At 39.7% G+C, this 24,257-nt stretch overlaps 1 protein-coding gene across 1 annotated transcript; it reads right to left on the minus strand.

The window, feature by feature from the left end:
• Window positions 1-8,535: 8,535 nt before the first annotated feature.
• On the minus strand, window positions 8,536-21,491 carry LOC145417825 (epoxide hydrolase 3-like). Its single transcript, XM_080286447.1, has 8 exons — window positions 21,428-21,491; window positions 15,003-15,182; window positions 14,679-14,809; window positions 14,411-14,523; window positions 13,924-14,092; window positions 11,885-12,039; window positions 11,174-11,309; window positions 8,536-10,705 (listed from the first exon to the last, which is right to left on the minus strand). The coding sequence occupies exons 1-8, from the start codon at window positions 21,443-21,445 to the stop codon at window positions 10,573-10,575; spliced, it is 1,035 nt and encodes a 344-aa protein (XP_080142573.1). The 5' UTR covers window positions 21,446-21,491; the 3' UTR covers window positions 8,536-10,572.
• Between the last annotated feature and the right edge of the window lie 2,766 nt (window positions 21,492-24,257).

The following is a 24,257-nucleotide window of genomic DNA, read 5'->3' on the forward strand; positions in this document are numbered from 1 at the left end:
TGTTAATGCCATGAAGATTGAGAGTTTGAATTGTTAATGCCATGAAGATTGAGAGTTTGAGTTGATAATGCCATGAAGATTGAGAGTTTGAGTTGATAACACCATGAAGATTGAGAGTTTGAGTTGATAATGCCATGAAGATTGAGAGTTTGAGTTGATAATGCCATGAAGATTGAGAGTTTGAGTTGATAATGCCATGAAGATTGAGAGTTTGAGTTGACAATGCATGAGGATTGACCACCTAAAGGAGAATACAATGTGACCCTCCATAACAGTAGGCCTCCTGGCAGACAGCCTTAGTCTTAAAACAAGAGGGCGATAGTTTATGCAAGTTCATGTTTTTGACAGTTACTTTATTGAAGAGTTGAGTGTTAATTGTGATTGGTCTGCATGGAGTTTTATAGAGCACATTCAGCAGTGAAATAGAGAAGCCAGACAGGCTTTACTTTCATCATGGGTTTCGCCTCTGACTGTCAGAAGCTGTTAGTTTGCTCATGCTTTTGATATTGCATGTTTAAGAATATGGCTGTGAGAAAGATGACCAGTTGTATTCATACCCAGTCAGTAAGCTGGCACTGATTAACTCTGTGTTTCACCTTGCAAATGATCTCTCTAAACAGAAAGAAAGTCTCTGAAGACTTGGAGCCAAAGATACCTTAGTCAACTCTTCCATTACACTTTTACCCCTGCAGCCTGGGATTGTCTTTTTTTTTTTTAACAAACACCAGATGATTTTCCATAGCTTAAGTGGGATGTCTCCAGACTTTAGAGAGTAGAAATGATCTTAATAACTAATTTAGCCAGGGATATGCTTTATTTTATATATTTATTTACGTTTTCCAGCCCAATTCTTGGTGCTTTTATTCAGCCTGGGACACCTAAAGCTTGTAGGGTTAATTGTACAGGAGTCATAGACTTTAAAACGTGTCTTATTGTATGTTGTGGAAGCAGTATTCACACTGAAATGTACAGGTGGTCCTCATTATATGCCATGGGTGTTCCAAACTTTTGCAAATTTTGACACATTTGGTGCTGTAAATTGTGCGTATTGGGAAGTTTGCGTTACCGGTATCAGTGAAGCTTTAAGTGCCAGTATTTCTTTAATTTACTGAGGAATTAATAGCAGAAAAGACATATTAATAAGGTGACATGTAATGAGGATTTACTGTAATTCTGTTTTATAGAGGAGAAATAAGAGTTAGTATAGTACCTAGTCTTATGTGATTGTTTTTATTATTGGTCTTCCAAATGACGACGGATATGTTCATTGTGATATAGAGTAGTTCTTTGATATTTTTTTACCCAGATTTGTGGTATATGTTTCTTAATAGCTGTAGACTTATGATGTTTCTTTTTTATCAGATAATTGACATTTCTGTTTGGAACAAATGAAAAGTTGGTAAAGCAATAAAATGTTTTGACATAGTTTCCCATACTTGAAGAAGCTATTTCATACATTAGCTGTTAACATTTTCATCAAAGCATGGACACCAATTGATCTAGTGGGTTAAGGCACTCCAACCAGATGTGGCCCATAATGGTTCATATCCATGGAGAGGCTGGGGCTTATTGCTCTTGTAATGCTGCATAGTGGTGAGTAATTGATAACCCTTGCTGTAAATGAGTGAACTACGAATAAATTGTCTAGTCCAGGCTTTGTATGCTCCTGATTGGGCAGTAAAGGAGTGCATGATGACTGGATGGATGATGAATGGATAATGGGTAGATGGATGGATGATGGATGGGCTGATGAATGGATGGATGAAGAATTTTTTTGGAGACTGCACAATATACAAGAAGTTCAAAGCTAGGAATACTGGGGAAAGATATGTATGAGGCAGTAGGGAGTAGCTTTTAAGGCAAAGGTGATACCTTTAAGTTAGTGTACATCTTAATTACTTTGTGCTGTATCATGACACTTGTATTGGGCCTATTTATTGACGTATTTATTATCTTTGCCGCATTTGGCTTATGTATTTATTTATTTACTTACTCTTCGCTCTCTCCTGATGATTTTTGAACCAGAGGGGTCAGATGTGGCTTTTATCAACACTTCAATACTGGACATTTTTCCTAAACTGCATAAAATCTTTTTTACTCTGGCCTATCTGAAATGGAATGTAAAAATCTGGAGCTAGCAAATATTAAGCAAAATACAGTAATACATCATCATAGTCCCATCCTACCCCTCAACTCCTCCATCATAAACCTAGCCTCCCCAGGCCTTACACTCATCCCTGATTGTGAGGCCTGGGGGGGCTAGGATTATGATGGAACAGTTGAGGGGTAGGATGGGACTGGAATGTATTGGTGCTGTGATGAGGAAAGGTAGATTGAGGTGGTTCGGGCATGTGGAGAGGATGGGGATGGTAATTGGGTGCAGAAAATGAGAAGTGCTAATGTTAGGGTTAGTGTTGCGAGAGGTAGACAGAAAAAGACCTGGGACGAGGCCATGGAGTGTGACATCATGGATAAGGGACTGAATAGAGAACCTGCCAGAGATTGAGCAGCAGGGAGATCCATCATTAGGCGGCCAAGGCCTGCATATTCAAGCATGTTGGAGCCTTAAAAAACAAATGAATGAATGATTGTGAAGGGGTTAATCATTTTTCTCTTGTGGATGCACTCAGGTACAGTCAGTCCTCATTGTATTTCCAGGCTGTGTGCAGGCATGCTACAGTGAATGAAACAACTTAAGTTAGACAGCCTTCTGGTTTGTGATTGAGGGGCTAAAAGCACAACAGACACTCATTTCTGACTATAGAGCAACTTTATAATGAATCAAATCACTTTATTAATTATTTTATAATTTGTGAGCATTATGACTGACGAGAACAGTAAAACTGTGTGTGTGTGTGTGTGTGTGTGTGTGTGTGTGTGTGTGTGTGTGTGTTAGTAAGAGACATGTATTGTTATTAATGAAACAGGAATTACATGACTTGCTGTGTATGCAGCACTGTACCATATTTCAGTGCTGAGCTTATGACAGTAATAACACTGCATTGGTTTACAAGTACAGCACAGAACAGTGTACTATTTTCACCAGCCACTCACTTGATGTAGTGCTGCTTACTTCTTCCTTCTCCTTTATCTCTTTTTTGTGTCTGCCTTTCTCTCTTCCTATTTCTCTTGTCCTTCCTGTCACTTTTGTTATGCTTCTTTCCACTTCATATGGCTCTGTGCTGATGGACAGGCCTAATGGTTTACTGTAAGCTAGGAAATTGTTTACGATGCTGGCTGGTAATCATGTCACCAAGTAATGAGCTGAAGTGGAGACTATTGTGGTGCCCGTCATAACTAGGTGGAGAGACGCAAATGCAGCGTCCATCTGGGAACCAGATCTCCACACCCTACCCATCACGTTGCTGTGATGAGGCACTGTCTGTTGCAGGGGAGCATCAGTTCATTCCATGGGATGGTCCTGCAGGGATGATTGCTTGCTTGTGGTTGATGGGTCTGCTTGACCAGACAGACCAGGGTTAATCAGCAACAGCAGTATGAAGCTGTTTTCAAGAATTTTGTTAAAAGACTAAGGAAGTTGATACTGTATTTTCAGTGTTTTCTGCATTATTTACATTGTCCTGCATTCTGGCAGTCAAACAGTGAACATAATGTTAAATCAACTCGGAGAAGCATACACAAGAACATATGTAGGAAAGTCTGCTAAATAGTCAGATTTTGGATTGGATGTATGCAAGAAAAATGCTACTTTAAGTGAAAAGGCTCTAAGTGAAACATGCTCTTGGCCCAAGACTAAAGGGTTCATAGCACAAAAACACATTTCTGATTTCTGTTCAACTTTATGACATGAGGAACTCAAGTGAAGAATAGATGTTCAGTCATCAGCAGCTTAATAATGAAACAACTTTAAGAGGACTAAGCATACTGTGTTCTTTCTGTGCCATAATTATTAGAATTTTAACCAATTCAGTCTGATAAACATTTTTAAAATTTTAATCTTCCCACCAGCTGATGATATTTTTCAACTTTGGATAGACTCTAGTAGTGATGGGTTTATTAATTCGTTCTTTATTTAAGTATTCCAGTTAAGCCAGTCTTTCCAAACTTGAGTAATATCTGGTGGTAGTAGTAAGAGAAAGCTGGTATCCCCTGGCAGAAGTGATCAAAACTGATTAGTAGATTGCCATGTAGACGAGGAGAATACTAGCAGGTGTTACAAAGGTTTAGTCCCTGATAAGATAGTGCTCAGTTTAGAAGTAACATGTTTACTTTCATTTTAGTGCTTATCCATTGGGAGTTCGAGTTAGTGTTTTTTTATTATTAGGTTATGGCCTGTAGGTCGTCCAGCCATTTTGTGTCATGGCTGGAGTAATAACTGGCAATTACTTCTACTCTAGCTGGGTTTTTTTCACCTGTTTGAGCTGGGCTACTCCCACAACTTGAATACAGAGTTTTGGCTACACAAAATTTATACATAGTTAAGTAGGGAGCTTATGTAACAAGCATAATGAAAATAGACAGCTGGAAGAAAAGTGATTTTGGCTTAGGCTAGTTCATTCAGGTTTGGGAAAGAAAATGTGTAGTATAGTAAGTCCTTATTATATGTCTCCTTTAATATCATTATTCTTTTAATCAGCTTCACATTAAATTATAGAAAGATTAATATTTCAAATTTCTTTGTTGCCCATAAAGCTGATTTTTTTATTTTGTCCCAATTTATAGTACAGTACATTACCAGGTGTATGGAAGAAATTGTAACATTTTGGAACACATGACTGACATATAATGAAGACTTATTGTATTTAGTTATTATAACCAGTGCCGTAATAAAGGGGCTGCATGGCCATATCCTCTCTAAAAAATTTCAGACATCACATTTGGCCAGGAGGACACCCTTGACCATACACAGATATCCAGGAAATAGGGGTTTGTGTTTACTGAAATTAATTACATTGATATTATGCAAGTATTTATTCAGAAAATAGCTATTGACTACAGTATTAGGAATATGGTTACTGTATTGGTGAAAAGTGAGGTTTAAGACCAAGAAGAACCTGATTAAGTGTGAATAAAAGAGAAAGCGGAGGACAAGCAGTAGTGACAGAGGGTAAAACTGAATGAATAAACTTTACCTATGTCTTAACCTTACTCAGCCTATTGAATTACAGTATAGGTGTGGGAAGTTGAGGTAGGATGGTGATGATGATGGTGGAATATTATGGACATGTACAGCCAGGGACGTAATTTTTTATTTGATATTTCACTTTTAATTTTTTTTTCTGATAATATGTATTCCATGGCCGAAAGAAGCTTGGTATGTTTCTCAGCCCATAGTTGATGCTCTTATGACATGATGTGACGTGGAGGACGGTGATGGTCATTCCTTATCTCTGAAGTAGTTGCAGTAGAATGTTAAGTTTTGTCCACGATTGCAGTGTTCATAGTTTTGGTATGGTCTGTTATTATAATGATCTCCAGCTCTGATTGTGTCCCACAACTTTTTTATGTTAAATCAAACTTCAAGGCAGAAGCTGTTACTGTAAAGAAGATACTTAACTGTGTTGAATGTATTGGTGATGGTATGATAATGTTGTTTTTCAATTTATTTACCAACAATACTTTCTGTACAATCTGTGTAATGTATGAGTATGCGGCAAGGATAATTGTAAGTTATTATTCACTCTTTTTAGTAGTGAAGGCAGTGTATGGTCAGAAAGAATGCTTCATTGCTGCACTGGTTATAAAGTTGTTTATAAATATACAATACAGTAGATTCAGATAGTTTAGAAAAAAATGAATGGATGATCCTTTAGGTATTGGTATCATGTGCAATATTTAGAAAAAGTGAGCATGACATTTTTAATTAAGAATTGTGAGTAATTAAATCAGTAAGGACCAGTCAGTATTAAACAGTTCATTGAAACTCAGATGGTAGACTAGAATTAAAAAAAAAAAAAAAAATAGAATGATGAAGAGACTTGTGCTGTGTAGCATGACCTTGTTACATGTTTCCATTTTATTTATTTTGTTTATTTATAATAAAGCCACATCATCATCATTTTTAAAGGGATTAATCCCTGAGCTAGACCTCATCAGATCATATAACCCTGCTAGGGTTACAGGAGAGCACTACCCCTCCCAGCATAGCAACCACCGGGCGGGGCGCGAACTCGCAACCTCATGATTATGAGCCCAACACGCTACCACCAAGCTACTGCGCTCCCCATAATAAAGCCACAGTAATTACAGATATACTGCATATTAAAGCTCCATTGTTACTTTTAAAGATGATTTGCCAGCTTTACCCCGTGTACTGTACCAGATATATGAAAAAGTTGTGATATTTTGAAACACATTTCTGACATTTACTGTATGTGTATTGTATATGCTCAATGAAGGATGTTGTTTGTGAGCAGATAAGTGCTGTACTTAGGCAAATGGCTCATAAACAACCTTTTCTAAATCTTCCAGGTAAGACATGATGCTATTACACATTAGTAGAGAGGTGGCCTGCAGTCCCAGGTTCAAATCCCCGCTGGGGCAGGGAACAGTTTAAGGATTTGAATTTCATTTAATCAGCCTTCACTGATCTACCAGAAGACCCGCCGACATGTAAAAATACCCCTGCTAATACCAATACACCAGTCCTGTATAAGACGGCCCTAGCATGTATTCAATATGGATGGTGGCTGTTAGTGCCAAAGTGTTGACATGTAAAGGTGTATTGTATGTAGGAGGACTGCTGGGCCTTGATAGCAGGCTATGAAGCCTATGCCCAGAGTTGGACACACACACACACACACACACACACACACACACACACACACACACACAAATGAGGTTGCTATTATATCTGTACATTATATGTAAAATTTAGACTAAAATATGAAAAAAAAAAAAAAAATGATCTGAACAGTTTATAATTTATGCACAGTACAGTACAGTATAATACTGTATATCCTTTGCTTAATTAGCAGTTAGGCAAAGCACATTTGTAATATATGTAAATTATGGTATTTTATCATTGAAGAATTTTCTCAAGTAACATAAATCACTGACATTACAATAAGCCCTTTCTCAAGAAGTCACTAGGCATAGTGTTAAAAAGTTTTGGTAATTTATAGAACACCTTATCCATTTATTTGTTGGCTCACTAGTCACGAGCATGTTTATGAAGAGCTGAATCCCCCAAGCTAGGACCAAATAAACTGTAAGGCAAGGAGAGATCCTTGGAGAGACCGTTACATCTCTCACCAGAAATACATGGCCCAGGTGCGGTCTCAAACGGCCAATCCTGTGGTTGTGAAGTGCAAGTGCTACCACTGAGCTGTTCTAGTGTTCTGGCCCTGTGTTTATGAAGAGGGCAGGTGTGTTAAAAAATTGTGATTTTTCCGTTCTGCTGTTCTTGTGAATTTTGGGGAACCGGTAAATGCATTATTTGTAGCAATGGAATGTTAATATGTATTTTTTCAGTAATTGGCTGTGGATGTAATAGAAATGTCAAAAAGGGTAACTTGTAATAAAGGCCTATTGTACTGAAAATATAGAATGTGATAACAGGCTCTGCTGATGAAAATAGGAATATGATTAGGGCTATTTAGTTCCAATGGACTTGCACTGGAGTGTGATATTGTTGGAGGTTACACAAGAACTCTTTTTATTATAATAAAAGGGAGTTGTGGTGGATATGGGCATTTTTTATTATATAGTAATTCCTTTGTCTTAATGCATCATGAAGTACTGCATAATTGATAACATTTGGCTGACTAAATAAGGTACACCAATGCAAAATGTGTAGTAACTGTACATTTACCTCAAACTGGACACTTTGTACATATAATTTTATAATAGAAATGGAGTTAGATCGGGTTGTTGTAATACTTAATGTGCTTGAAAGGGGACTGTGGGTTAGTTATGTAGTTAGTAAATTCAGGATATTATATATATTTTATTATTTATTTCTACATTATGATATTGGGTGATGGTTACAGATGGTGGTCTAGTGGTTGGAATGGGTCAGATGTAGTGATGGCTCTGCTTAGCATGCATGGTTTACATTCTACAGTGAGTTTTGAGGTTCAGTCACAGTGCTTTTAATTAAAGGTTGCAAGGTGTCTCTTACCAGTATAGTATACAGTATGTATTGGACTATAAATCCAAGCCCTGGGGTTCTTCACCTGAAAGGAGGTACTGTAATATGGGATTGGTTATTATTTCACCTACTTGTGGAGTCATACAGTGCATGGATACGTCATTCATTCTTTTATTGCCTGTTGGTGGTGGAGCTACACTACCCAGTCCAGCTGCACAAGATGGGGATGAATAGTCACTAGCCTTATGAGCTTGCTTTTTTTTTTGGTGGTGGTGGTGGGGGGGGTGGAGTTGTATTTTACTCATGTCAGCATTGAAGTGGTCAGGAAGTGGAATTGCTAAAGATGTATTCATCCTTTCATCATCTAATCCAGTGTTGCCCCATGAGGAGTGTAGAACGCCGGGGCTAAGCAAGTTGGTCCTGACATTTAAGATGAGGATAAAGATGTAATGTAAATTATTTTATTTATTTATTTTGCACACTTCATAAACAAATTAATTATTAAAGTATTCAATAACAGTGATTCAGAAATATGTTAACACAAATGCATGGATCTGTACATGTACTCTAGTTTATTGATGATAATATTTAGTGGTATATTCAGGTCCTGCATATAACAACTGCTGAATGTCCATTTATACTTAAGCATGTCAGAGAAGACTGAACATTGTTTTTGTGAGCTCCTTCACAAATTGTAAAATGTTAACATATTTTTAAATTACCCAGTAATTACAAATGGAATGTTTCCAGTAATAATAACTCACCAATTAACACAAACCACATTAATGAAGTCACTCCTCCTTTGAACTGTAAATAAAAATGTGTCAGGAGAGTGACAGCAAAAGTGTGTGTACATTTCTCAATGCTTTGGTTATTTATTGATTTTTTTAAAGGAAATTTGTTTCCCTCTAATACTCTTCTTATCTTTTTGTCAGAATGTATGAGATTTATAGTACAGTATCTTCCAGACTCAGTTCTGTACATCATAACCTCTTGTACAGTATCTGGTGGTCTTAACTGATGTATTCTTGTCATAAAGAAAATTTTATTCATCTTATGACTATTCAAAATGGTTTTTTTTTTTTTTTTTTTTTTTTTTAAATACTATGATGGAGTTCTACACTGAATAAAATCATATGTTTAAAGCAGAGAAGACATTCAACCTGATGAGGTTAAAAAGTTGTAGAGAGTTGTGACAACCACACCCCTTCTAGACTTGCACAAATTAGGTCTTATTTTAGTAACAAATTACCAGTATCCTTTACTGGTGAAAGAATCATTGCCTTCAATGCGACCATCCTTACCCAAACACATACAGTATTCAATTAATTAGTTCAATCGTAGAGTATATGTTAACATTCAAACTGCTTGAACCCTTTCACTACTTTGTCTTTATATTTATTCTTGCTTTTTTTTTTTTTTCTCTCCAGCTTAAAGGATTGGGCATGCAAAGGTCAGTTGATATATAGTGCTTTCACTCTGACTTGGCCCAGATATTTGTACTTTGTAGCTTATTACATGTAGTTCAGTGGCAGAACAAAATGTTATGGCTCTACATTCCCTCTATGGCACTTCTTCATGACTAGCATCATATTTAAAGCATTAATCTCGTTACAATTCGGTAGTCAACATGGAAAGTTGGCAGTTTTTGGCCAGGCTAGAATAAGAAGGGTATTGTAACCAGTAACCCTCTGATGGCTAGGATTTCCCTCTAATGAATATAGTAATCTGATGTTTGCCTGAATAAGTGTACAATCACAAGCAAAAGCTCGCTGACAGTCCCTGCCAGCACTGTGTCCTTCCTTTCAGATAATTCATTCCTCCTTGGTTATCAGCGAGTATCCTCCCTTGTTGTGTGATCATATATCTGTTTCAAAAATATTTCATGTAACACCAACACCACAGCTGGCAGAGAAGTGTGTTTCATATTTGTCGTATTACAGTATCTCACATAACACCTTTCACCACTACATCTGGCTGGGAAGTGTCAGTGAATTTCAGATGGTGACAGAAACAAAAGCAGTGAAAGAGTTATGGGAATTACAGTGGGTTATATTTCGTCAGCTTATGAAGTTCTCTACAGTTCTTTCACCTTAACTTGGCCGAGGTTTTTTGTATTTTTGTAGCTTATTTTGCATAGCTCTGTGACAGGAAAAGGCAATAATGCAGCGTCACATCCTTTCCATAGCACTTTTTCGTGACTGGTATCATATTCTACTGTTACAGCTCAGCAATCAAATAATGCGATGTTAATTTTACGCAAGTTGGAGTAAAAAGAGCACAGCACCTCCTTCTGATTATTTTACACATGCATATGGCTCGCTAATATTCTTATTTATTATTTATGCCCTGCCCTAGGGTGGGAAAAGAGGTCTGAATGATATTTATTTTTTTATGCAATTTGCGTCGATATTAAAAAGATATAGATGCCACAAAAAGAAAATTACTGAGATAAATTGTGTAGAAAGAGATGCCAGAAAACCTAATCAACTGACAAGAATTTAGGCCACAGTGTTGCATCAGTTAGTGCCTGGGAGTTCATGTAGGAAGTCCTGAATGTGCTTGTTGACTGTGTGTGGCTCCTCCTGCTGCACGAAGTGACTGGCACCCTCCACGAACTTCACCTTGGCTCTCTCACACTCGTTGGCACTCCTGTTAGGCAGTATGGCATACAAATACAGGCAATCCTTAAGAGACTGTACTTTAAATGGCTTTGGAGATTTCATAAAACATGTTACGCAGTGAATTATTATTCTGATTCAGGTGGTGGTGTAAACATGAATACAGTCAATCCTCATTTTAAGTCAAGACATTGTATTGTTCGTGGCTTCTGAGATTTCCTAGCACTTCTTCCTTAGCCATTTATTCTGCACATTACTTCTTGGTATGCTTTTGAATGTTAATGATGCTGTTCCTGTAGTGATGCAATATAAATAAAATACAAGAAAGTTGGTGTAATATGCAAAATAAACTGCTAGGATAGAGGTGCTGCAAAGCTTCCTATGGTGGTGGTGGTGACAGTATTGATATTTTTGGTGACTGACAATGACAATGTTGATGATGATGATGGTGAGTGATGATGGTGATGGTGATGGCTGTACAAAACTCGTGAGGACATACAATATAGCAATGTCCTTGTTGAGATAAATGTCCTTAGAGCCCCACACCACCAACGTCGGCACCTTCACCCTGGGGAACTCTCGAGTATCACCAAAGCTGATGTTGCGGTAGTAATTGATGGGGAAGGTGAAGGCATCTGGGGACAAGACAAGTAACACTGAGGCATATTCGTTTTTAAGCCTAAGTTGCATTAGTTTATGTTTTGATCTTAATTCATACGGCTGCCAAACACGTCATAACCATTGTAATACTGTAATGTGAAAAAGATGAGGAAACAAATGGTTTTCTGGTAGTGATTAATTGCTATGGAGACTTACTTATTGCAGAAATTGACTTGGATCCTTTATAAATACTGCCCCTCTAGTTGAAGATAACAAGCAGGCACCATAGAAGAGAACAGCACTTACTCATACTATAATTAATTTCAAGCCCCTGTGAGAGTGAACAGACAGGGAAAGGAACAGAAGAGGCTGGGGGGAAAAAAAAAAAAGTACTTGGAAAGTATGTAAAGCCACAGTATATCTTTCTTTGCTAAAGATCTGTGGGAGACATGCTGCAAAATGACAAAAATCTCTGCCAAGCTGAAGTGGACAAACAATAGTATGTCCTCAATGACCATGAGTTAAACATTTTTACCACAGCAAAGCATGAGCACAGAGTTTCATCAAAGAAATGTACAGTACTGCAATACAATTAGTGAACTGGTCATACCTTTCTGGGAGAAGTAAAATTTGTAAGCCTCAATGACATCATCAGGAGAAGGATCAAACTCCTTGCTGATCTTGAACAACTTGTTGAAGAATCTGAGGTCCTTGTTTGTGCACACCATCTCAGGCAGCCAAGGCATTTGGAAGAAAAACACATACCTAGAGGGGACAGTGGGAGAAGCAGAGTTAAAAGTTGCCAATTATTACAAATGGGGTTGTAAAGGAGGTGCAGGGTAGGGCAGTGGATGTGGGGGTGGCTCTAATGAATGAGGGTGAGATTTGGAAGCTTCCGGTGTTGCTGTTTGCTGATGATACAGTAGTTGAGTGAAGATGAATGGGAGTTGCAAGGTTTGGTGAATGAATTTGGGACAGTGTGTAGGAGGAGGAATCTGAAAGTTAACGTAAACAAAAGTAAAGTTACGGTGTTTGAGAGGAATGAAGTCACAGAGTGTGCAGTGAGGTTGGATGGTGAGGATATGAAGAATGTGAGTCCATTCAAGTACTTGGGTAGTGTGATGAGTAAGGATGGAACTTTGGGGGATGAAGTGCGTGAAAGGGTACAGCAGGGAAGGAAGGTTGTTGGTACACTGAAAGCAATGATGAGAAATAGGGAAGTGAGTATGGAAGTTAAGAAGTCACTGCATGATAGTATTGTGATCCCTACCCTGACGTATGGAAGCGAGGCATGGTCCTTGCAAGAGGGGAACAAGTCAAGAGTGAGAGCAGTGGAAATGAGTTACTTGAGAGGAGCATGTGGAGTGACGTGGAGGGACAGGTTGACAAATGAAGAAGTGAAGGAACGCTGTGGGGTGGATGTGGTTGAGAAGATTAGGAGAAATACACTGAGGTGGTTTGGACATGTGAAGAGAATGGAGAATGAAAGACTGACTAAGAGGGTGTATGTAGGTGAGGTGGAGGGAGGGAGAGGGAGAGGTAGATCGAAGATGAGGTGGAGGGATGGAGTTGAGAGGTATATGAGGGAGGGGGGGGTGAGTTGGGGGGAGGGTAGTCAAATGGTGGGTGACAGAGCGACTTGGAGGCGTTTTGTCTGCGGCCACCTTTTGCGGGATTAGGGCGGCGGGGTATAGATAGATAGATAGATAGATAGAATTATATACAATGCTGTATATTATGGTACTTAATAACTCTGTAGGATATTTCTGTATGAGGCAAATACATTACAGTACTTAAAATTTGGACTTTCCTGTAATTTCTTCAGTTATTACTTAACTGACAAACTTTCTAAGTCACAGATAATTTGACTTGAATAAGGTAAGCACTAACACTGATTTATTTTATAAGAACGTAAAAAATGAGGGAATGGAGTACCAGTAATTACATTCACTAAAAAGTGATAAAAAAAGGTTGCAATTGAGAGGGACAGGACCCCCACTCCTTAGACTAGTGTTTGAATGTGGTGACCCCAACACCCACTATTTGTGGTAAGAGTACCCTTGAAGCTCCTATGGCACAGGCAGAGGAAAGAATAACTGGGTATGAAAGAATTGGGACTGCTTTCTCTCTTATTCAATTCTTCACTGAAACCAGAGAACTGTACTACAGTAAGAATTGCCTTGCATAACATGAATGTCAAAGTTTATATCTGCAGATGTGTTCAAGAGCACAAAATGTTGATGACAGAGTGATGGCTCGATAGATCAAGCCATCATGAGTGATGCACAATGAGTGAACTGTGGAGTTAAAATTATTTCTTTCAGAACAGCTGCTCACATAGGCAGTACTAACTGAGCAGGGGAATTCCAGAGACTGTGCAGACATAATAAAAGAATGCACATGTGCTGAATGCTATAGAAAGTATTTGCCAGTAATACTGAAGGAAATTTTCAAAGAAGATGACCATTTGGGTTAGGGGAAAATAAAGCGTTGCAGGACTCTGGTGAGAGAGAAGGAAGAGGAAGAGAAAAGAGTGTCTGAGAGAGTGAAAAAGATATGTCAGGACAAGTAACCTGGGACGGTGGTTCTATCATGGCCATCCCCTGTCAGTGAGTTCCCAGGAGGAAGGCACTAGAGATGATGACTTACCATGACTTGAATAGCTGCTTCCAAGATTGGTAAAGGTGGTTCCGGAAGGCACCTTGGTGTGGGCCATTCACAGAGATGTGGCAGGAGAACATTTCAGGGTGGAAGATGACCAGCTGCCATGCCAGCGCTGCACCCCAGTCGTGGGCCACCAGCGTACACTTCTCTTGCCCTGCAACACCACCACATTAAGGCTAGGTTCTATTAAAGTTTTGGACAAATATGGCTTTCACTATTTTTTACTGCATCATTAGATACAGCAGTTCTCACAATTCCAAGTATTTTGAAGACCCACACAGACAGCACAAATAAAAGTGTATGTGACAATATTAATGTAACATTAGCGGAAAAAAACTGTCAAGGAAAAGGTGTTGTAAATGATCCCAAGCAAATGTGAATACAGGTACTGAGTTATCCTGCATCCCACAAGAAGTAGCCAGCAAGGAGGGCACACTGTATGGACCACCCTGTACTGTATCTGAGAACTGACCAAGTGCCTGTATGAAGAGCCTGAGGTCCTCTACCAGCAGGTTGGTCTTGTACTGGCTGGTTTTTGTTGGCTTGTCAGAGTCACCATAGCCTCGCAAATCCACTGCCACCACCCTGTGTGCATCGGAGTAAAAAAATTATAACCCAGTAGTATTTTCAGCTTTTTCAATACGATCTGAGTGGGTCTGAAGGTAATTGTGCAAGGTCTAAAATGGTGTAATCTATGCCCTGAGCTGATGCATGATGATTATTAAAAACAATGTAAATACCAGTGAGTTTTTGCGAAGTGTGTGAGCTGATGTCGCCAGGAGAACCAGCACTCAGGGAAGCCATGGACGAACACCATGAGGGGCTTACTGCGGTCACCAGCCTCTACATAGTGCAGTCTGATGCCCTGACTCTGCGGGTGGAGGATGGGGGTATAGCATCAACATCATCAGTGCTATCATTATCATCATCACTGTTACTCTTATTTTGTCCATTCTTATTTGAATAACCCCCATCTTAATGTCCATATAGTCTATGCTTGCTTACCCCTTAGAGAGAGAGAGAGAGAGAGAGAGAGAGAGAGAGAGAGAGAGTATACCCCTCACCTTAATGTCCATATACGCATGCTTGCCCCACTTCGAGTCGTAGAGTATAGAGGGTGGCGAGGGTCTGGGGGTGACGTGGAAGAAGGAAGGCCCCTCCCACAGTCTCCTAAACACCAACCCCAACCCCACAAACACGGACGTGGCCAATGACAGTGTCCATTTCAATGCCGCCGTCAACACCTGCAAACAGAGGAGGAATTATCAAACACAGGCTTCCAGGAACGTATGTTTCATCACCATCTGCACGACACAACCACTATACTTGCATCACATAACGTCATCTTCATCATCACTATTTACATCAAACAACATCTGTATTATCGCCAACTGCATCACACATGCGTATTATCACCATCTACATCACACATCATCTGTATTATCACCATTTATGTCACACATCACCAGTATTATCACCATCTACATCACACATCACCAGTATTATCACCATCTACATCACACATCATCTGTATCATCACTATCTACATCACACATCTGTATTATCACCATTTACATCACACATCTGTATTATCACCAACTACCTCACACAACATCTGTATGAACACCATCTTCATCACACAATATCTGTATTACCACCCTCTACATCACACAACATCTGTATTATCACCATCTACATCACACAACACCTTTCATATCACCGCATGCGCTCTTGACTTCTTGCTTCTTTGTTTTGCCAGACTTTTTTCGTCGACAGAAAGAAAAAAGGCTTAACTGAAGTGGTCTGTTTGAATTGGCATTGTTGTGAGTTGACATCACAAAGAGAGAGAGAGAGAGAGAGAGAGAGAGAGAGAGTGTACCGGTTTCCACAATAGGCCTCTATTATAACATTCCTTAGTCCTTCAGAAAACATAACAGATGCATATTAGAATCTTGATCGTGTCCAAACTTTCACCGACTACATTAAAAATAAAAGAAATCCAACATAAGTATAGCAGCGGCCGGTTAACACACGCCTGACGTGGGTAAACAGCTCTTCTATACAACCTCAACTTCCTCAAGCCATGTTTAAAGGGATCTGAAGGGTATGTGATCCGTGGGGTCGAAATACACCACTGTCATTGGAGAAGTAGCCCGCCCACACCCAATCCTTCATGCATGGGAGTGGTGTATGTGCGAAGGGCTTTGGAGTGTACGATACGATGTTGAAATTCTGTTGGCCTCTCTCTCTCTCTCTCTCTAGTGTGTGTGTGTGTGTGTGTGTGTGTGTGTGTGTGTGTGCCGATCACTACAATACTGTACATACATATATACTCGAACATGGATTGATGGCAGAACGTATGTAGGTATGGTACAATCATTAAAAGACACACACACACACACACACACACACACAGGAAGCCCGTAATCTAATCACTGTTATCAGGGCACCATGGAGTTGCCGGCAGGCAGACTGACATACAATGCATGATCCTCCCCCCTCCTCTCCTCTCTCTCTCATGCAATAAAAAATCTCGGTGGAAAAAGAGTACGTAAATCCTGGCAATGGTAAATGCGAGTGTCACCGCAAGTCATGCTGAGTTTGTAATGCACAGTCAGAGGCAAAAGTTATCCTGTTATCCCAGTACGTTTATGTCACTCTTAGGACATGTCCGTTACCTTCCCCCTTGACGCACCATAGCTGAGAGAATCCCATGTGACCAGAGAAATCTACTTCGCATCTCACATTTTGTAAATAATAACCAGCAGAGGGAAGTGAGAAATGAAATTCTAGACCAAATTTTGTCCCTGGTTGTACCTCTGGCTGGTACCGAATCTGCCAACCTTCAGTCTCATGATGTTTCATTATTCTTGCTATTTCCAGAGAGCTGAGTGGTTAGCATCTCGACTAGCTAATCAGCCGGACTGTTAGCGCTACGGTTCGAATCCTGGTGCAGCAGCTGGTGTCTCTTAATTAAGGTGTGTCCATCCATCATTTGTGGATTGGTAGATAAAATGAGCATCTATAGGGTAACACTTAGGGATGGTAACTGGTAGTTTGGATGATGTAGAGACACTGTATCCAAGGACAGAAGGGTGACTAGCCCGCCATTGGCTTAAAGGCTAATGTTACTCATATGAGCACCTTAGCTAAGCGCCTCATGGAATCTTCCTCCCACCCTTATCTTTATCTTCACGTTATTTTTTCAGATGGGGGGATTATCGAGCTAGATGAGGCAATACAGCCATCAATAACCCATTCAGCACGAGGTTTTTCCTTATTTGCATGAAATCGTCTGGAAGTGGCAAGAATTGATAAAACTTATCACCGTACTTAGGGTTAAATACAGCCTACAATTTATCATCTGACGGAACTGGGCCACCAGACTACTCTTTTTAGTTGAATGTTGTGCCGTAATTACATAACATTCGATGAGCCTTAGTTATGGATTGGAATGAGTCTCCATGGTTACTACTGAAATCAACCCTCCCAAATGACTACACCTATCAACCAAACTTAAAAAAAAATGGAGAAGGGGTGGAGTTAAGGATGTTTGTCAGGTGAATGTAAATGCACTATAGTTATATATATATATATATGTATATATATATATATATATATATATATATATATATATATATATATATATATATAGAAACATGTAAGACACGAATAATTTCCTCTTAGATAAAAGCTACTGATAAGGGGAGTGAGTCACGATAAGGAAGAACCGGTGCAATGTCAACCTCATGAACTGCATCACGTATTCTATTGGGTCGTTCCTGCTGTCTCATGGCGATTTTTTAAGTTTGGGAAAACATCTAGTTCTGAAGGGGTTAGTGAAGGCTGTATATGACCCCTCAAATTCGTAATTCTTTTCACTCACGTCAGGTATTTTATTTCATTTTGTCATTTTCAGACGATTCTTAAAAGGCCTCTTCAGTTTTCCCCACGGACCTACTTTCGCCATTGCTCTATTTGCCAGAAATCTATTTATCAATTTCCCCATTGACTCCTTGCATCTATTTTCCCCTCTCGAGACTTTTCCCCATGATCTTATTGAAGGGACGAAGGGTATTTCTACTGTAACCCTTCCAGTTCGAAAAATCTCTTTTGAACTGAATAAAATCGTCTGTAGGCAGCGGGAAGACAATATAAATGAAATACTAGAGTTCAAATGGTGAAACTATGGTATACCAGAAGAGAGAGAGAGAGAGAGAGAGAGAGAGAATCACCGAGATGAACGTGGCCTCTGCGATAAAGACTTTGATAAGGTGAGTCATGATAAGAGCAGGAAGGACCGATGGAATGCGTTCAGATTCAACAATAGTCTGCTTGCTCAAATCTGACAAACCGTAACTCCTTGTTGCCTAATTCTCTTATATGTTACCGATGTGGAAGTCTCCTGTCATCAAGAACCTTCAGTGGGCTTTGGAGATTCGTAACACTTCTTTCTCTGCGATTAATTCAGTCTATACCGCATTAGTATCTCCTACATATTCCGGATACAAATTCTGTTGATATTTAAAAGATATACCGTATATAAATAACGTTCATGAGCAAACTGAGGTGTAATTTGCAAAGACGAGATGCCACGAACGAAACCTATATGCCAAAGAGGATACGGTTCATCCGTCATCTATTGCCAGATGCCTTAATCCCGTAAGGGGTGGCCACAAACAAATCGCCTCTATGTCGCCCTGTCCCCCGCCATTTCACTGCCCTGCTCCCAGCTCACACCCCTCTCTCTCATATACCTCTACACTCCATCCCTCCATCTCATCCTAGGCCTCTCCTCCCTCTCCCCCCCTTCACCTCACTCACATACACTCTCCTCGTCAGTTTCTCACTCTCCATCCTCTCCACATGGCCAAACCATCCCAATGTGTTTCTCCTAACACTTCCTATCACATCCACATCCACACCACAACGTTCCTTCACTTCCTCATTTGTCAGTCTGTCTCCATGTGACTTCACATGCTCCTCTCAAGTAACTCATATCCACTGCTCTCACTCTTGAATTCTGTCCCTCCAACAAGGTCCAAGCTTCACTTCCATACGTTGGAGTTGGTATCACAATAATGTCATGTAGTAACTTTTTCACTTCCATGCTCACTTCCCTGTTTCTTATCACTGCTTTCAAGGAACCAGCAACCTTTCTTCCTTGCTGTACCCTTTCAAGCACTTCACCCTCTAAACTTCTATCCTTACTCATCACACTACCCAAGTACTTAAACTACTTAAAAGCACTCACATTCTTCATTTCCTCCTCATCCAACCTCACTGTACTTTCACTGACTTCACTTCTCTCGAAAACCATAAAAAAAAAAAAAAAAACTATACTGTTCCCTACATTCACCTTTAGATTCCATTTCTTACACAGTCTCCCAAACCCATCCACCAAGCCTTGCAGCTCCCCTTCATCTTCACTTAACTAGACAGTATCATCTCCAAATAACAATACAGGGAGTTTCCAAACACTGCCCTCTCTCACACAAGGGCCGCTCCAACATCCACTGTCCTACCTTGTATCTCTTTTATAACCCCATCCATATACAGTCTGAACAACCATGGAGACAAGACATCCTTGTTTCAATCCAACCTTCAAATAGAAGAACTCAGTTCATTATCCACACGCACTGCAGCCTTAGCACTCACATATATACTCTTCACGGCTTTCAGCAACTTCCCATCTACTCCATATATTCTTAATACTTTCCACATTCCTTGTCTAGCCACTCTGTCATATTCTTTCTCCAAATCCATGAACGCCACATACAATTTTTTTCCCTTCTCTAGAAACCTCCACTAAAGAACTAAGAACGAATATCTGATCTAGACAACCTCTTCCCTTCCTAAAACCTCCCTGTTCTTTTCCAGCTAATTCCTCTGTTATATCCCTAACTCTGTCAATAAGTATCCTACCTTTTACTTTTCCTGTTACACAAAGAAGACAAATGCCCCTATGATTACCACACACTTCTTCCCCTTTTCCTTTGTACAAGGGAATAATTATACCTGACTTCCAATCCTCCGGGACTCTACCCTCCCAGGCCAATCTGCACATCTTCCATATCCATACTACTACTATCTCTCCCTCATGCATCAGCATTTCACCACACACTCCATAAATTCCTGGGGCTTTCCCCATTTTAATTTTCTTCATTGCTTCCACAACTTCCATCCTACTGATTTCTTCCTCTCTTCTCTCATCCCACCGTCTTCCAGGCATTCCCCAGCCACTTACACTCGCATTACTTTCATTCCTTATGTTCAACAATTCCTTAAAGTGTTCTTTCCATCTGCTTAGGCATAAAACCTTCATAACAACCCCTTCCCTACGAGTACGTCTCCCTTGATATTTGGGCTGGGTTCAAAGGTTAACATTATTTTGTTCAAAGGTTATAATTATTTTGTATACTATTCATATATTTCTACACTTGTTTTACTTTAACTTGGCCAAAGTTTTCGTCCTTTTGCAGCTTACAGTGACAGGAAAAATGCCACAGCTCTACATGCTTTCCATAACACTTCACCGTGAGTGGCACCACTGTCTAATCTTTAGTTACAACTTAACATTCAAGATGGAGAGGTGACAAGTTTAGGTCAGGTAAGAGTAAAAACATAGTTAAGGCATAGCTTGCACAATATATTAGAGACTACTGAAGTTCACAGTGCAGAATAAGTCGCTAAGGAAGAGGTGTTAAGAAGCCTCCCATTACAAGGAAACCACAGAATCATCCCGTATCTCTCGATCGTTCATCTCATAGCTGTTGTTCAACCTGCATTACGTTTATTCGGTATCTCGTTGATTCCACATCTCTTGTTCGTCCTGTATCTCGTTCATTTCACATCTCTCGTTTATCCCCCATTTCTCATTCATCCCGCATCTCGTTTATCCTGCCTCTCGTTAATCCCGCAAATCTCGTTCACTCCGCATCTCTCGTTCATCCTGTATCTCTCGTTCATACTAGTTTCCCGTGAAATCTTATCTCCAAACTATCAGATTACCAAGCAAAAATCGGCGACACCTACTTTCACTCGTCACGTAAGCCTTCAAAATTTAAGGCTAGAAATAATGAATTTCATCCCTTCAACCAGAGGATGAATTTTCTGTATAGTAGGCTACTGCCATCTCAAGGCGATTTTATTCAGCTTAGTAGGCCTATACATTTTTTCGAACTGGAGAGGTAGTTAACTGCCTATTTTTTTATTTTTTACCGCATAAACTCTCCGACGTTGGATAAAAATTGTATAATATTCTGTTCACTTATTCCTGGCATAAAATTACCCTGCCTAACGCCGAACTATGACGTTAGTCACAAAGTGATAAGAAAAGGATGTATGCCGATAGTGGGCTGAAGTTCACAGTGAAGAATAAGTCGCTAAGGAAGAGGTGTTAAGAAGCCTCCCATTACACTGACCTTCGTGAAATATGATGTAGCCTAAAAGGACGAAAACACGAATGACCTTTGCCCATGCTACTTACGGTTTTTGAGAGGCCCATGATGTCGAAAAATTGCCCACAACCAGTCACCACCCTCCTGCCAAGATCTAGTGCCTCCTGCTGTCGGACGCGATGACGGCGTAATGATATCTCACTGTGCTCGTGTTGCTAAGCTTACTCAGATTCAGATGACGCTAGACTGTCGCTAGCTACTGAAAACTCTACGAATATACTGCTGGAAAAGTGTTGAAGTTTCTAGAATATCGCTAACATACACACTTCACTCATTAATCTATAAGGTGTCACTCGATAATACTTCCAGCCATCAAATTTTAGCACTAGAAGTAACTTACGTGACTAAATCCGCTAAAGTGGCACCTCTGTCTCGCATTCTAACTACTCTCCGTATCACTAATATCGCTAATACATACTATCCACTTTATTGCTGTATTTTATTCAGTTAGCATGCATGTACGTTTGACGTCAGATAGATGCGAATGAATATGGTGCCTAAAACCGCTAACATGGCACCGCTGACATGCATTCGTACCTAGTCACCGCATCACATGACAGTTTGTCTCTCTGTTGTTTGTCTCTTAGCGGTACACTTTGGGACTTGCGAACTGTGGAAGATTGAGACAGGGAACAATGAATGATCTGCCCTAATGACCACGTGTATTCGATTGGTAGTGATCTCCGAACACACAGAATCCACTGCATAGCAACTGAAGTACGACCTTGAACGCGTTACGGCTCCCTGCGTGGCGGCGTTCTGTTGGGCTTTAGAGGGCTCTCTGCTACTTCAGCAAGATCTCTCCTGAGTAAAATCGTCTGATGGTGGCAAAATATGATGCTACTTCAATCACCCTCACGTTTCACCTTTCCATCCAGTGCTGTGTCCATATCAAACAACATGCAGTAGAATATCAAGGTGTCATGTGAAAAATATCGTTTGAAGACAATGCAGGGTACACATACAACACAATGTGGCATTAATCATTTACCAAACGGACGCGGCATTTTCATACTTTCTTTTGAAATAAGTCTTATATAGGTCTTTATTCCTGGATTTCCAAAGCTACTGGGGATTTTCATAATCTTACCTCTGACAGCTATAAATGGGGATTTAGAATGAATAAAGATTCTGCCGACGTCTGCCAGTAGCCGGCGATATATAGTGTTCCTAACGTGCACTTTTAAAACAAGTGAGCTTAGGTCGGATTAGGTTTGGTGTGGTTAAATCATTAAGTTTCCCATTGCTTTGACAACACACTAGCGCGCCAAGTCGAAGCGATGGTTGGTAAACAACGTGACAGAAAGTCGACTGAACGCGGCTAGTAGGAGAGATCGTGGGTAAACACTGCGTGGGTTCCATAAATACCCAGAAAAAGGTATATTTGGTATTTTTCCAATCTTTTCTTGCACTCACAGTGGAACAGTTAACTATCTGTGTTGCCTATATACAAAAATTACTTACGTTGAGTTCGTGCGTTTGTTATAATGTAGGTGCAATCGCCGTGCCCGCTTGGTAGCCGTGCCCGCTTGGTAAATAGTTACTGATGACCACAGCTTATACTCACACTGGGTGTAACTGATGGTGCGATGGGATGACAATAATAATGATAATTATTTCTAGTATTTTATTTGTTTTAAAGGCACTTCTAGAGGAAGGCACTAGCTCTCTATGCACCTCGGGGATAAGATTGTTTTAGGATGTCGCGTCATGTGAAAAGTAGTTCAACCATATTAGTGCGGTTTAGCAGTTGTGCTGAACGTTCTAAGTAATTAAGATTTCTGCGTGTTTTTAAATGCTGAGAAAAAGTGATGACCAGATACTGGTCGAGGCGTGAAGAATTAAAAGTGTTAACCTCCAAAGAAAAAGCGAGGTAATTTAGACGATGGAATGGGAATGTCGGTATTTATATTTGTGTATGCCATAATGCCGGTATGCCCTCGGCCCGGTAGAGATTCAGGAATGTGTGTTCCAGAGGTTATTACGGAAATATTTCTGTTAAACTGTTGATAAACTTCTGACCATTGTTACTTTTATGCCACTACGGTAATTTAGTTAACGGCCATCAACACTTTTTTTTTTTTTTTAATTTTCTGCAGTTGTGAGACCTTTAATATTTAAATTACGGATATTACTGGATAATTTATAGGCTTACGACCATTAAATTTAATAAACATTTTAAGACCATACTGTACTGTATATCGTATGCTATTGTGGATACATTATGCAACTGGTATAATATTCATTTCCTGGCGTGTATTTAAGGTAGCCCATCTGTGGGTTATTGTGGGTTAGTATCTTCAGTGGTGTATCTGTTTGTAGGTGGCCTTAGCTAAGTATATTAAGTAAAATAAGGTCCTCTGCAGGTTTAGGTTGGCATGGGTTTGGAGAAATCTCTGCATTTTATATTTCATCCGTTGTCATTCTTTTTTTAGTCTTGCTACTGCACACTTTAATGATTCTGCTTAGTAAGTAGTGAAAGGTCTAATGAAGGCTGTATCTAACCCTACCTGCATTGAAAAGTCTAATCTAATAGAAGTAAAACTAAAAAATATAAAAGCATATTGAAAAAATGAAGAGGTCATTATAGATTCCAAATCAGTATACAGTAATGTCCAAAATAAAATGCAGATAAAATGGGCACTTATTGTACCCCAGTTTCATTACAGTGACCCATAAGAGTTGCAGTTTTTGTAGGTTGTTCTGTTTTATATTTATCAGTAAGCATATTGAATTAGAGGCACTTTATATGTGTCCACTCCTTCCAGGATGAAGACATGGCCAAAAGAGAGGGACAGAATTATTTACAACAGATAATGCATACCACACTCCCAACATTACAGTACCATCTGCTTTTTT

This window comes from Coenobita brevimanus, chromosome 14, assembly GCF_032717465.1.
Source record: "Coenobita brevimanus isolate Jiangsu-jjx chromosome 14, ASM3271746v2, whole genome shotgun sequence".
NCBI classification, from domain to species: Eukaryota; Metazoa; Arthropoda; class Malacostraca; order Decapoda; family Coenobitidae; genus Coenobita; species Coenobita brevimanus.

Excerpts from the sequence above, each read along its gene's own strand:
- LOC145417825 (XM_080286447.1), bottom strand. Across the intron at positions 14,093-14,410 it reads GCTCTTCATACAGGCACTTG|GGCAAGAGAAGTGTACGCTG; the intron begins GTCAGTTCTCAG and ends GTGGTGTTGCAG. Across the intron at positions 11,310-11,884 it reads ATTTTACTTCTCCCAGAAAG|ATGCCTTCACCTTCCCCATC; the intron begins GTATGACCAGTT and ends TCTTGTCCCCAG.